The sequence below is a fragment of the Triturus cristatus genome, chromosome 3_2 (genome assembly GCF_964204655.1).
Source record: "Triturus cristatus chromosome 3_2, aTriCri1.1, whole genome shotgun sequence".
In the NCBI taxonomy this organism is placed as follows: Eukaryota; Metazoa; Chordata; class Amphibia; order Caudata; family Salamandridae; genus Triturus; species Triturus cristatus.
The window spans coordinates 1,204,984,332-1,205,000,186 of record NC_140584.1 but is presented as its reverse complement, the minus strand read 5'-3'; the positions used below and the strand labels follow the sequence as shown (position 1 = coordinate 1,205,000,186).

Here is a 15,855-nt window from a genome sequence, read left to right as displayed (position 1 = left end):
ATCCTCACCCCTAATCGCGGTATTGTTTCGATCACGATCTCTTCAATCAACGCACCTTCTCATCGGCAAACCTTCGGTTCCAGTCGTCGACGGCGGCCTTCGGGCCTACCCAAGCTCCGGTCCCGGCTGATGGAAAGAACTCCATTCAAAAAGTGCCCTCGATGTGGGTCCAAATTCCCCCACACCGATCTTTATGAGGTATGCAACCTCTGCCTCTCCCCTGAACACGAGGCTCGAGACTGTCCGGCCTGTAAGTCTTTCCGATCGAAAAAGACTATTCGGGACCGAAGAGCCAGAAGGAACATGGCACACTCCTCGACCTCCGTTCCAGTCGATATCTTCGGAGACGACATCGAAGATCCGGGACAGCAGCGCACCGAAGAGGACCTCGTCAGCGCTTCCGAGGCCGACGAGTCAGATGTGGAAGACATCACTCCGGCGCAGAGGGTCGTGAGTACTATACCCCCCCACACCCGCGCCAACACCCAAAAAGGCTTCGGTCACGCCTTCACCTCCGGGCCTAAGCAAGACCAGAGATACTGCTTCACACACCCCACCTTCGGGCCCGGTGAAGAAGCCAAGTAAGCCTTCCGGCGGCTCGGGCTCGAGCCAGCCTACCAGCGGTGCCGAGAAACACACTTCGGCACCGAAAAAGAAATCGACCTCTACCTCGACACCGAGCTCCGCGCCGAAGCCTTCGGGGTCTAAACTCAGCTCTTCAGTACTGCCATCTTCGGTACCGACCAAACCACATAAGGCCCTCGGCACGACACTTCCAAGCCGAAGCCCATCTCGGCGCCGACCAAGAAATCTGAGTTTCCCAAGCCCGGTTCTAAGCAAACTGGCACCGAAAAGCCTAAAAAGACATCAGCCCCGACGCCTTCGGTGCCGACGGACCAAACACTTTCACAGGAACTATTTACACCGGATCCATTGCAAAAAACTCTCACCAAGGATCCAAAAACTGGACATTTGGCACTCTCTTCCAAAAAGAGACATTTGGACAAACCGGCTCCACCTCCACCTCCAAAGAGGAAGGACTCTGCTACCTCTCCTTTCAGAATACCTTCCCCACCTCCTCCACCCTCTCCACCTCCACCTCCACCCCCTCCGCCTTCTCCACCCCCACCTCATCGCTCTCCGACCCCGTCTCCAGACGATGATGATCAGGGGGACCCATATCAGGATGTAGGGGATGTGCCCCAAGACCCCACCCGTACAGGATCCCCAGACCCATGGGACGACTACAATAACCCAGATATCCCCGACGTCCCACAAGATGACCTCTACCCCTCCAGGCCATCTCCACCGGAAGACTCACTAGGGTTCCACCATCTACTCCAAAGGGCGGCACACTATCACGGGGTAGACTTGCACACTGACCCCGTAGAGGAGGATTTCCTCCTCGACACATTTGATACCACACATAGGTCTACCTCCATATTACCTATGCTTAAGGGAGTGGTAAAGCATGCGCCAGAGGTTTTTAAAGACCCAGTTAGGGCCAGGGTCATTAACCCACGCATAGACAAAAAATACAAAGCTGCCCCCACAGATCCCTCCTATATCAAATGGCCAGCGTTACTAGATTCCCTAGTGGTCTCCACTGCGCGGAAAAGAACAAATTCCCAGGCGTCAGGCGAAGCACCACCACCTGACAAAGAGTCAAAGCTACTGGACGCATCAGGAAAGCGCACTGCGTCACAGGCAGCCAATATATGGCGTATCGCCAACACCCAGGCGCTATTGGCCAGATACGATAGGGCACATTATGATGAATTAGAAAGCATAATGCACCACCTCCCTGAAAAATACAAAACTAGGGCCAATGAATTAATTCAAGAGGGTAAGACCATCTCTAACACCTCTATACGCTGTGCCTTAGATGCAGCAGACACAGCCTCCAGGGCCATTAATACCAGCGTCCTCCTCCGTCGCCATGTTTGGTTAAGAATATCAGGATTTAAACCAGAGGTACAAGCCTCCATCCTTAATCACCTCTTTGACCAGGAACACCTATTTGGCCCAACGGTAGATGAGGCCCTGGAAAAAATGAAGGACACGGATACAGCGAAGTCCATGGGAGCCCTACAGTCACACCCTCCTAGGCGCTCCTTTCGCCGCTCTTCCTTTCGAAGTACATCTAGAGGCTACTCCTCAGATAACGTGTCCACCTAGTACAGATCCCCCACTCAGTCCACCTTCACAAGGGGTTATCAAAGAGGCTGCTATAGGGGTAACAATAATAACAAATACCGCCCGCTCTGCCACACCGCCTACCCAATGACTTCCCCTCCCCCCCCCCCCCCCCCCCCCCCCCCCCCGCTCCCTCCAGACCATCCCACTCCGGTCGGGGGCAGACTTCAAAATTTCCTTCCGATCTGGGCGACCATCACCTCAGACAAATGGGTGAAACAGATAATTCGATCAGGCTACTGCCTAGAACTAAAATCAACCCCCCCCCCCCCCCCAAAAAAAAAAATTCCACCCAGACAGCGCCTAATGTCACAAGAACATTTGAAGTTGCTAAAACAGGAGGTAATCTCCCTTTTACAAAAACGGGCAATAGAACACGTTCCTGTCAAACAACAAAATATGGGGGTCTACTTCCTATATTTTCTCATACCAAAAAGGGACGAGACCCTACGACCCATCCTGGATCTCCGGCCCCTAAACACATACATACACTCGGACTATTTTCATATGGTAACACTTCAACAGGTACTTCCGCTCCTCTCTCAAAACGACTTCCTCACAACCCTGGACCTAAAGGACGTGTACTTCCACATTCCAATACACTACGCTCACAGAAAGTACCTCAGATTTGTAGTGGACGGACAACACTACCAATTCAAAGTACTCCCATTCGGAGTCACTACAGTACCACGAGTATTCACCAAGTACCTAGCAGTGGTGGCAGCACACTTGAGAAGACAACACATTCACGTCTTCCCATACCTAGACGACTGGCTGATAAAAGCCAGTTCATACAATCAGTGTGTCCAACACACCTCCACCACAATCCAATTACTTCACCAACTGGGCTTCACCGTGAATCACCAAAAGTCCCAGCTACAACCATCCCACATAAATCAATACCTAGGTGCCACCATAGACACCTCAAAAGCGCTAGCCTACCCCAGTCCGGCCAGGATAGCATTCAGGCTTTACGCGCCAAATTCATAGCACAACACCCCTTTCCAGCTCGAGTGTTTATGCAACTAATAGGGATGATGGCCTCTTGCATTTTCATAGTTCCTCATGCAAGACTCCAGATGCGCCCTCTCCAAGAGTGCTTAGCACACCAGTGGAACCAGGCCCAGGGTCAACTGACAGATCTGGTGTTGGTAGACGGTCGCACCCATCGCTCTCTGCAGTGGTGGAACACCACAAACCTTTCCAAAGGTCGACCGTTCCTGGACCCGGTTCCTCAAATAGTACTAACAACGGACGCATCGCTCTCCGGCTGGGGAGCTCATCTATTACATCTCACCATACAGGGGACATAGACACCTCAGCAAAAGTTACTCCATATCAACCATCTGGAGTTACTATCAATCTTCTTAGCCCTAAAATCTTTTCAAGCACAGATTTCAGGCAAGGCAGTCCTAATTCGCACAGACAACATGACAGCGATGTATTATATACAAAAACAAGGCGGCACACACTCTCCACAGCGCTCTCAATTACCACAGAGCATATGGAGATGGGCAATTCCCCACAAAATCTTGCTCCTTGCTAAAGTCTTGCTCCTTGCTCAACATGTCCCAGGAGTCCAAAACACCTTGGTAGATCTGCTCAGCAGACAGACACAACAGATTCACGAGTGGGAACTTCACCCACAGGTTCTTCATCCATTCTTTCAAATGTGGGGGCATCCACAGATAGACCTCTTTGCCACCCACAAAAACACAAAATGCCCAAGATTCGCCGCCAGATACCCACACCCATTATCTAAAGGAAATGCGATATGGATGAACTGGTCAGGCAGATTTGCGTACGCTTTTCCGCCTCTCCCACTCATCCCACTAGTGGTGCGCAAACTACAGCAACACTCCCTCACACTAATCCTAGTAGCTCCAACGTGGGCCAGACAACTGTGGTACACCACACTGCTGGAACTATCTGTAGTACCGCACCAAAAATTACACCTCTCACCATGCCTCCTAACCCAGAACCATGGAGAGATCAGGCACCCGGACCCAGCTCAGCTCAACCTTGCGATCTGGCTCCTGAAATCCTAAATTTGGGTACCTAAATCTTCCCCCTGACTGTATGAACGTCATCAGAGAAGCTAGACGACCTACCACTAGAGCATGCTGTGCCGCCAAGTGGAAACACTTTGTTGTCTATTATCATAACAACACCATCAATCCCCTGGACGTGTCTATTCAACACATCATAGGCTACTTGCTCCACTTACAAAGGTGTAATCTGGCCTATACGTCCATTCGACTACACCTCGCAGCAATTGCAGCTTACCTACAAAACAGGCAACATCTCTCACTCTTTAGAGTACCTGCCATTAAAGCCTTCATGAAAGGCCTAAAAAGAATAATTCCTCCCAGAGTACCACCCTAACCTGTGTGGAACTTAAACATCGTTCTCACAAGGCTAATGGGGCCTCCCTTCGAACCATTGCACAAATGTGAACTACAATTCCTAATGGAAAACAGCTTTCCTTGTAGCCATCACTTCCCTTAGAAGGGTCAGTGAGATACAAGCATTCACCATACAAGAGCCTTTTCTTCAAATGCATCATAACAAGGTTGTTCTCCGTACCAACCCAAAATTCCTACCTAAAGTCCTTTCCCCTTTTCACCTAAACCAATCTGTAGAACTACCAGTTTTTTTCTCTCAACCACAAACTGTTGCAGAAAGAGCTCTGCACACGCTAGATGTCAAACGAGCTTTACTCTACTACATTGAGAGAACTCAACCTTTCCGTAAGACCAAACAACTGTTTGTCTCTTTCTCTCCACCACACAAGGGCAACCCCATCTCAAAATCAGGGATAGCTAGGTGGATTGTAAAATGCATTCAAATTTGCTACCACAAAGCAAAACGAACACTATCTGTTCCCCCTAAAGCCCATTCTACACGAAAGATAGGGGCTTCCTTGGCATTCTTAGGGAACATTACATTAGATGATATCTGCAAAGCAGCTACATGGTCAACACCGCACACTTTCACCAAACACTATTGTGTAGATGTGCAAACTAAGCAACAAGCTAGTGTGGGCCAGGCTGTACTAAAAACTTTATTTCAAACCACTGCAACAGATACGGGTGGTCGCCGCTAAGGTTGGCAACTTCTATATATTCTATGCAAAAGTGTGTAATCTGCAGCTCGTATGCCTCGAACGGAATATTCTACTTACCAGTATGCATTTGTTCTTGGCATGTAGAGCTGCAGATCTACACACGCCCACCCGCCTCCCCGGCTACCTGGATCTGTTCCAGTTTATCTTATTTAGATACACACACATGGGTTTCTTCACTGTTATTACTACGCTCCATCTTTCCCTGCTGGCGAAAAACAATCTGAGGATGGAGCCGAAGCCCATGCGCAATACAAGCCAAAGGAGGAGTCGCCGACCTCGTGACTTCCAAAGACTTTCCAAGAGGAAAAACAAACTGCAAACATCCGGGCCCAACACCAGATGGCGATCTATGCAAAAGTGTGTAGATCTGCAGCTCTACATGCCAAGAACAGATGCATACTAGTAAGTAGCATATTCCTTCAAACTACTGCAACAGATACTGGTGGTCGCTGCTAGGAGCGAGTAATGCTATACAGTCTATGCAAAGTGTGTAATCTGCAGCTCATATGCCTCGAACGGGAAATGCTACTTACCAGTATGCATCTGTTCTTGGCATGTAGAGCTGCAGATCTACACACGCCCACCTGCCTCCCCGGCTACCTTTATCTGTTCCAGTATTATCTTATGTAGATACAGCACACATGGGCATGGTGGTGGTTGGGGTCACCGGGCTACACTAGGGCTGATATTAGCCAGCGGTTCAGGGCTAGTATCTAATTGAGAGTGCACATCTGATTTGTTTAAGGTACAGGTCTAGTTGAGAGTGCACATCTGTTTTTAGGTCAAACATACACATTTTCTCACGTTTGTCAAATGATTAGCAGTGACAAGGCCTAAACAGGGGTTCTGGGCAACCCCAAGCTTCAGAAGCTTAGTAGCTGTGACTTTAAAGACAAAAGCTATATGGTTTATATGAGCATTAGGGCATGAGGGAAGGCTGCATGGACACAACCTGAGGCCTAAAGCTAAAGTCCTCATAGGGCACAGCAGCCGCCCTGCCCTACGGTCGAAGCTCAAGGCTGCATTAGGGCACAGGTTGAGGCTGCATATGCACAACAAGACTAGGCCTGCAGCCAAATCCTAATGGGTCAGAACGGACACCCTGCACTACGGTACAAGAGGACCAGAGGGAATCCTACAGCCTCTCCTTGACTTTGTCAGCCAATAAGTTTTCTGCTTTATTGGCCTTGAGCTCAGGAGGAATGATGCGTCCTGCTCAGGACTCCGTCTCCTCCACAAACTCCATGCCTCTTGCATATAGGCATGTGCTTGTCAAATAATCAAAATTTCCTAACCCTGGGCCAGTGGTACTTACCACCCCACCCATTCAAACTGAGATTTAAAACTGGAAGCAGTAGCTTATATCCGGTGAGGTGAAGCTCTGTGACCAGTCCTCATATTGCAGTACAAGGTCAGCCCTGGGTCCGTGAGCTGTCTCAGGAACCCTACAGGGCAATTTGTACTTCTATTTTCATTTGCCTTGTGATTTAAAGCCTGCTGTTTGTGCTTAGTGGAAACCAGTGTCCCAAGAGTTAGTTGGGCTTCCTGCCCAGGGTTCGCTTGGCCTCCTGAAGGGGGATGAGGGCAAGTTCTGCCCCACTAGGAGAGGTGGGGAGAGCCAATCCATTGCACCGCCACATGTGGCCAGAAGAACTAAACTAGATCAAGAGCGACAAAACAAATCGGCACTGGATTAAAGGAAAAACGGAATGCTGGTTAACATAACGACCACGGGTTCATATCAGATGGTCTGCTGTTTGTCGTGACAGTGGGGAGCCCTCCCTGAGCCTCCACTCTCTCCTTGCCAGTCAGTCCACCACAAATTGCGTTGGGTCTTAGTGTTTCACACCCTCTCACAGACCCACAATTCTTTATATTGCTCCATTGGAACCAACACTCTGCATCTTTAGCCGTGCCTTCTAAGAACCGATCATCATCATTCCTGCCAGACCCTTGTTTCTGCCGATCCAGGGTCTGTAGACAAAGCTCCTGCAGTGTAGACTTATTGTGCTTTACCCTTTCTGTGGGCTTCTACAAGTCCTCACACGAGGGAACAAGCTAAACAGGGACAATGTGAACCTTAGACTCTAGGGCATTTCTGGGGTTTGTGATGGCCCACCAGATCATATCCAGCTCATCACTTGCACGACCCATTAGTGCTCAATGAATTGGTGCAATGAGTTCAGTGTAGCATTTTGCACCCAGCCGAATACCCATGGCCATTAATTCAAAGGCAAACGTGAGCAGCCGAAGGAATATTCAGCACACCAAGGAGATGATAATGCAGTACTAGATTGGCTACCAGGAGCACCCGGCAACAAAAATGCAAGGTCCTGAAGAGGGTGCCCAATGTAGGCCCTAGGCATTATCTCAGTCCTGCTCCAGAAGCAGCCCCCGGCGGATTCCTGTTGGAGCAGGTCCCGTGAGTGCCAGCACACAGTGAAGCGCAGCATTCTCCCGGCCCCCTGCAATCGGGCAAAGCTGGAGGAGCAGCCACCATGGTGATGAGGCTGTGCGACTCATCTTAGCAACGAGGAGGTGCATCAGGGGTGGCTTGCCGGTCAAAATCGAGGGTACAGGCCCCACCGCCACATAGTCACGGGCTAGAAAGGAGCCTCCAGATGCCCAGTGGGAAAAGGTGGACCTGTGTGCCCACCAGTCAGTCTGTACTCCAGCTAGTCCGCATATGGGAGGAAACAGATATACCCACGCTGTGGATGATATGGGCATGGTCGGGAGCTCTAGAGAAAATTGCCAGCCATCTTCGGTTGACAAGCCACTTCTCCATCTGCACTGACACCAATTCGTCTGTGGGCTGACCTCTGTGCTGTACTTTGGGTCTCTCGTTGGTGCTATACTTCTGGGTTGGTCTTGGTGGCATTGCTTGGATCTAGTGTTGATGCCATACAACTTGGTTGTCTCACAGAGTGCCTCTGGACTGGTCTCTGTGGCATCACTTGGGTCTCGTGTGTGTGATATTCTTTAGTGCTTATCATATAGGGGCCTGGGTCTCAATTAAGGAACATGGTCTACTGCGACCTTGACATACATATAGGAAAATAACAATATACCTTTCTGAGAATGGATGTAAAGTTGCCTCAGTATGGTACAGTGTTCTTGCTTAGTGTGTGTGGGCAATATGTTCCACAATGATGGTGCAAGTACAGAGAATCCAGTCACCGCCACCTTTAAAATGTGAATTCGGAACCACCATCTAAATATTCTGGTTCACTTTTATCTTTATTGATTCGTCTAGCTTTAATCTGATGGGGTTAAATTTGACACTGATCCATTGAAACTTGTGTAGTCTGCTTGGCTAATATGGGCAAGGTTTAATAAATGTATATATTTCTTGCTGAAGCCAGCCCAGATCCACGACGAAGAATCTTTGCATGGAGCATCTTTGGAGACTAAACCATTAAACCGCTCCATGTTCTACTCTCCCTTATTTCAGTTGAGCCAGAGTAGCTTCCTCCTTAGGTTCCTATCTTCTCGTCAAGGCTGTAGTGTTTTCATTCAGCAGCGGGTTGAGCCGGCGGATGTTCCCCCCTCACGCCCTTATGTAATTCATCTCAAGTCCATGTATATGATGCTGTGGCTAGTTTACAGCCGCTCCGGAGACTTTATACCACAATATAGAGGCACAATATATTAGCCTCCAAAAAGGTCCACTCCAGGATAACACCTATTGGTATATTGAGAAGGTAAGTTTATGTAATGGGTATTTGCATAGCGCGTTAATCATCTGAGAGTGTATCCAGGTGCTCCTCAGGGAGTTAGGCAACTGTCTCCTTGGAGAGGTTATTCAAAAACCCAGCTCTTTAGCTTCTTGCAGAACTCGAGCAGCGATGAGGAGGCTTTGATGGTAAGTATAGCTTTGTTATTGTTCACTGCAAATCTACCCACCTTGAAGATAGATCATAAAAGTATGTAAGAACAGTGAATCGTACTTTTCTAAAGATGCTCATCTTGATGTTATAATTGTAATCTATATTCTTGAATCTATTTTTGACGGAGTATTTTAAAAGCTTGATTTTTTTTTGGGGGGGGGGTAGAACATCCTTCCAGATCCAGCTGTTCAATCAATCAAAGCTTTATTTGAATGTTTGAGCAAAAACAATCATAAAAGCACAATTAAAAAAAAAAAAAGTCTTTACACTTGTTCATTAAAAACATTTTGTGAATAAAATAGTATTGAACTACGGAGCTTTTGATAAGAATTAATCAAATATTGAACAATTGTTTCCTATAAGTTTTTTTCAAGAAAATAGTGACACTATAAATTCTGTACTCATTGTCAAGTAATTGCAAGGCCAATAAGGCAGGTCGGCATTGACGTAATCCAAACTGTTTAAAAATAGGTTTTAAAAATGTGGTCCGTAATACAGAATAATATTTACAGAAAAGAATAACCTGAATCGTGGTCTGTAATGAAATGTTATCACAAGAGCAAGGTGAAAGATTTTGAGACCGCTCGTTCATTGTGGGAAATGTAACAAGGGGGTGAAAAGTTCCCATCCTAAAGCGGGTCAGCAAAAACCTTTCATAGGCGCTTTGAACAATAATTAAATAAGGTTGAATATTAAAAGAACTTAAAACCATCTGGTTATGCAAGACTGTTGGTTTTAGAATCTCTGTGGTCATTCTGGCAGACTCTAACAGAATCAAACCCTCTTTTTTTAGTCCTTTCCTTGATATAGTGCAGAGGGTACTAGGATTAGTAAAAAATTCTGGGTGGCCGAGGTAGTTTAAAAAGATCCCGCTGTTTGTTGGTGTATCCACTGAGATCCTCCCCAGTGGTTGGGTGTTGCGGCAGTAGTGGTTCATTCTTTCAGAGGCATGTTGCTTTCTTGATACTGCGCACTGTATGTTGATCTCATGGTGCATCAAGCAGATGTAGTGCTATCCCCTAAGGGCTTGTAGGGGGGGATCCTCCAGCTTCAAGAGATTTTATTATTGGGATGTGTTCAACGTCTAGTGGTTGACTACTTGTCTGCCATGGCTCTCAAGCACGTTCTGTTTCATGATCTAGCGTGATGACATGTGGTGCTTTACAAATGCGTGCACTGCTGTTGTGGGTGTAAATAGTGTGGATGCATGGTCATGTTACTCACCAGACTCATAAATCAAAGTACCAACCCATGCAATGCTTTTACCTGACTTTAGTAACATTTAATCCTCTTTAAATTCAGAGTTCATAACTGAGGGTTGGTGTGAGGGTGTTTCTAAGCTCTTGCAGGTCTGCGTGGAACTCCCCTTCTCACTTCCAAGATCTCAAGAAATTCTTATTTCTTTTAAGGTAATTTCAAAAGAGAATCCCCATATCTTCAGGCTGTTGCTTCTCTTTACCCTGTGTTGTTATGAGTATTTAGGGGTCCTGCTTTGGTGTCTTGGGGTACGGTATCAGTCTAAATCAGAAGCAGAGAGATATAGACACCAAACTGTGAGAGTGCCATCTTTCTTGCATAGTATGCCCCCACTTTTTGCTGAATTGCTGATGTACTTTGACAGAGTGTGCCCTGGGCTCCTGCCAATCAGGTACCCAGGGCATATGTCCCTCCCCTAAAACTGTGTTGAAGCCTAAACCCAATTGGCATCTCTGGCCACATGTCAGCCCCTGGTAAATGGTACACAGGGCCTTGTGACCAGAGAAGGCCCCTAAGGGCTGCAGCACTTATTGTGCCACCCTTAGAGGCCCTGTACCCTGACACACACACACACACTGCCCTTGCAGGCTGAGTGTCTGGGTGCAGAACACAACAGAGTCGACATGGCACACATCCCTGTGTGCTATGCCCACAACACACACTGCCCTGGCATACACCAGCCACCCCTCTAGCTGGGTGCCCTATGCCAGTGGTGTGGGTACAGGTGCATGAGCCCTGTGCCCCTACAGTACACAGGTCCATTCCTAGGCACTGTAAGTGCAGTGCTGCCATTTAAGAGTATATGGTGCCGGGAGATCGTCAACACTAACTCCACAGCACCATGATGGCTACACTGAAGACTGAAGTTTGGTATCAAACTTCTCAGCACATTAAACCCGCACTAATGCCAGTGTGGGATTTAATGTACAATGCACGACAGAGGGCATCTTGGAGATGCCCCCTGAACCTAACCTACAATCCACGTCTTGTCTGAGGGGCTGCCTAGGCTGCCACACAGCAGACATGTTGCTGGACCCCTGGGTAGAGAGCCATCCGCTCTCCTGGGCCTGCAACAATGCACATCCTGGGCGAGGCGCTAGGTCTCCTCCCCGAGGATGGGAAGGGAAGCTTCAAAGCAATGCTGCCTTTGTGAGCTTCTCCAGGCCACTTGCTGTACTCAGCAACTGTCCCCTACCGGTTCTGACCCCCACTCTGGCGGGAAGACTGGCCGAAAACCCCAAGGAAGGTAAGGGGGTGTGCCAGCCTCTGCCAACCCCACCCCTCATGTGGGGGAGGCGAGGTGAAGCACATCTCCGGGATCTCGCCATCTTGAAGATGGGAAGCTCTGCCCAATCAGGACTAGGCTCCTGCCCCCCTCCCAATGGAGAGTGGCAGGATAGCGGGTGTACCCACCCCAGGGAGGGGACCCATTGGTCCCTGCCCTTTACCTACCTATAACGCCCCTAATTTTAGTATTTAGGGGCACCCTGAACCTTCCTTCCTCAGATCCAGATTCCAAAACAAGAAAGATCAAGACGCAAGAAGACCTGCCATGCAGCTGCTAACAAGAGGAAGACACCAACTGATTTGGCCCCAGCCCTACAGGCCTGTCGACTCGCTAACCTGCTCCTGCTAAACCCCGGCGTCTCCAGTGGTCAGCAACTTCAAAAACCCCGGAGGACCTGACTGCCTTGTGACTCTAACTAACTGGGACTCCCACGAGCAGTGGTACTGTTCAAAGCAAGTAACAAGCCCCTGGCACTCCTACACACTCTGCACCCGCCAAGCCTGGCCTGTGCTGGAGTGAACAAAGACTATGAGGACGTCCCCCTGGTGACTGTGACCCCGAATCCAGCACCCAAGGACCCACCTCGACGCACCTGACAACGCCTGCAGCCTCAGAACCAGGGACCCCTCCAACCGTGACCAGCAGAAGGTAAGATTTCTCGATGCCAAAAGGCACCCCTGCGGCCCCCTGTGCCCAACTCCTGGGTGCCTACCTATCCTCCAACTACCCAACTTACCTCTCGAAGTGGTGGTCGCACCTGAAGAATCTTCGTCCAGAGCTTGCAGCCTTAGTTTGTCCTTGAGCTTCTCCATTGAAATCCATTGAGCGCCCGACAGCTCAAAAGCACCCTGCACCCAGCCGCCCGAGTGCCCCTGGCAGTACAACCTCTACTCTAATCTACTTCCCCATTTGCCCCGAGCAAGTGACCAGGAGCCCAGCTCCCACAGCCGCGTGGCCTGCTAGCCAGCAGCCACCAACCAAATGCCCCCTGCCTCCCATAGGATAACATTGGGCCTAACTCACACTGCACCCGGCTGCCCCTGTGCTGCTGAGGGTGTAACAACTGTACCTACCTGACCCTGGGAGACCCCTGAGTCTATGCCCAGAACCTTAACTCTGCCAGTCGAGTACTTACCCAAAAGCCGATAACTCACTTTTCTTCCATAGGGTAACATTGACTGGTTTCACTTGGAAAAGTGTCGAGTTTTGAAACTTTAAAATATTCATCTAAAATCAGCCGAATTACGAAAATGAATTTACTCCCCTGTTATCAGGAGAGATTCCAGTGCTGGATCTTGGTGCCCAGCACTGACCCTGCAAAGTAATTACAACCATACTTACCACTAACTTGATTTTCCTCCATAGGATAACATTGCCTGGTTTTTGCCAGAAATTCTTCTAAGTGTCGATTTTGCAAACTTACAAATATTCGTTAAAAATCGCCTTTATAACAAAAGCGCATTCTTTCAACTGTTTACAGGAGATGCACCAGTGCTGGATCTAGGATCCAACACCGAGTAAGAAAAAGTAACGATAACCCCACTTACCTGCTAAGTGAATTTCCTCCCATAGGATAACATTGGTGAGTCTGTGAAAAAGTTTTTGTCAACTTTTAAAATACAATAATATTCCTTAAAAATCACAACTGTAACCAAAACGTTTTTACTCAACTGTTTACAGGAGATGTCCCAGGACTGAATCTAGGATCCAGTCCTGTGGTAAGAAAAGTAATCAATTGAATTTAACTAGAAATTCCCATTGAGCTCAATGTACAATTGTTTGAAATTGTGTTGCCCATTGCAGCAACTGTATCTATTGCATTCAAAAGTCTATTGCCTATTGAAAGTATTTATCTAAAGCATCTCATTCTGAGAAAGTACATTTTGATACCTGTTGTTGTTTCTAAATTAAACTATATATTTTTTTATACAAACCATTGGCCTAGAGTTCTTGAGTGTGTGAGACCATTTGCTGACTGAGTGTGTACAACAAATGCTTTACATTGTCCTCTGATGTTGCCTTACTGCTCGACCAAGCTACCACTTTAGAGAGTAAGGTTATATCGAGCTTTAGCCTCTGCCAAACCTCTGGGGACTGTGGACTCTGTGCACACTGCACCTATTTGGGAATAGTATGTACAGAGCCACTTTCTTACACCAACCTAAAGTTCTTGTTAAGTTCTCGTAGAGCTGGGATTAGTATTGCACAGGGAACACTCTAGTCCACACACTTGAGGGTTCAGGGGTACTGTAAATGTTAGTGCTGTAAATATCCATGTATAAGACTTTAGGGTCTAATTAATTGATCTCACTATACTCTTTGCCTTCCAGGGAGTTTGGTACCGCTACTTCGAGCTGGGCAAAAATGCAGACCCAGAGAAGGAGAACGACCTACGTTTCAAGAACGCATTCACCGCCCACCCAGTGCTAGACCCTATCCAGATGTACCGGCTGCACAAGCACTTTGCAAAGATTGAGCTGGAGAGAGCCTATGAGGAGATCCAGCAGCTGCAGGTATGGTATGGAGAAGTGCAGTGTGTAGAACTCTGGACACCAGGGTTGTCTCTGGGGAGGCATCCCATGGACGCCAGTACTGAAGATCTGAGGGTGGTTGGCTCTCCAAGGCTACTCCATGTTCATTGAAGTTTGATTGGCTGGCAGCATTCCCAGTGCATTGCCTGGTCAGTCATTATTTGTACGGCTGTGCTTCCCTATTACGGCCTCGGAGTAGGTCTGTACTGGCTGGATCTTACCTGCTACATTCACATGTACTTGTAATCCTGGGAGCACATCATTGTGTATAGTTTGTGCACGCTTGAGACTTGAGAATCTTGCTAAAAGGCATTTCTTTTCTCAAACTAGTTATCCTGCGCAAAGCATTTGTTTTTACCGAGAGTGCATGTTCATGCGAAAAGTCATGTGAGTTGCCAGCAAATTATGTTATGTAGGCCATCTCCCAATCCCAGACATTTCTGAAAACCAGACCAGCAAGAGTGCCCAAAGTGGTGTGCGTTACAAATATCCTACTATTTTCTCTTGCACAAAATGCTATACAAATATTTAACTTTCACTGCAATCACAGATTTTCCTTTAATTTCGTTAAGAGAAAGTTTTGGAATTGATGGTGGATGGACACTAGTCTTACCACTCGGCGTTCCTACACTTCTGATGAAAAAAGCATACAGCACTTGTATGGGTGAGTCTATTACCCAGGGCAAGAAAAGCCACAAGTGCAGGGTGAAAACATCAAGAATTTTCCTTTGACTTTCCATCCTTCTCTGCATAGGGGTAGAGATTGTATTTGGGCCTGCGCTTAGCTGGTACCCTGAAAACCTAGCTAACCCACATTTTTTAAGTCTAGACACCCAGGAGAGTCCAGGATGGAATGTCTTGTGTGGAACCCTGGACCAAGACTGATTGGCATATGGTTGCTCCATGTCTAGGGTAGCACAGTGGCACAAATGAAGCACTGGAATTGCTCTATAACTTTGCCAGCATTCAGCCCCTCACCTTTTTTGATTGTTTATTAAACCCCAGTCTTGTGGAAGGGGCTGGGAAAGGAGGGTGTTATGATAGTGCTGATGCAAATGAAGGCAGACACTACTTCTCATCAGGCATGGTTGGGAGCTTTCAGTGTCAGCAAGAAGTTGATAAAAGAGAATTTGTAGTGTTTTGTTTTATTGCATCTGCATTTATCCCCTCTGTTTTCTTTCATTCCAAAGATGTTTCAGCAGGTGAGCGCCAGCTGTGCTACCAGTTCCAGTACTCCACAAGTAGCCCATGTGATTTAGGTTCACAGTTGGGGGGGGCTCAGCCTAGCCGCCTGGTTCACGGGGCCTTTTTGTATGGTCATCTCCGATTCTCTCAAAAAATCCAAGAAATTAAAATTCTGTTGTTGGCCCCACACAAAAGGAATCAATTCATTGATTTGCAGTTTTTGATGCTGGCGTTTCACAGATGACATAGCCAAGCATCCGGGTAGAGGTCTGTTTGACGAGGATAGCTTTGTAATGACTCAAAGTGTTTCCTGTCTGAAATTACAATTTGGTGAGCTACTTCTTTTATTCCTCTGAATACCCCTTTCATTTTGTGTTGTCT

The 15,855-nt window shown here is 47.7% G+C and overlaps 1 protein-coding gene across 1 annotated transcript in view; it reads left to right on the top strand.

Annotated features, from left to right (window-relative positions):
- Nucleotides 1–15,855, top strand: part of CHPF (chondroitin polymerizing factor) — a 157,490-nt gene that overhangs the window by 130,310 nt on the left and 11,325 nt on the right. Inside the window, exon 3 of the mRNA XM_085650169.1 lies at nt 14,089–14,271. Coding sequence (XP_085506295.1) covers nt 14,089–14,271 — 183 coding nt within the window. The remainder of the gene's footprint in view (nt 1–14,088; nt 14,272–15,855) is intronic.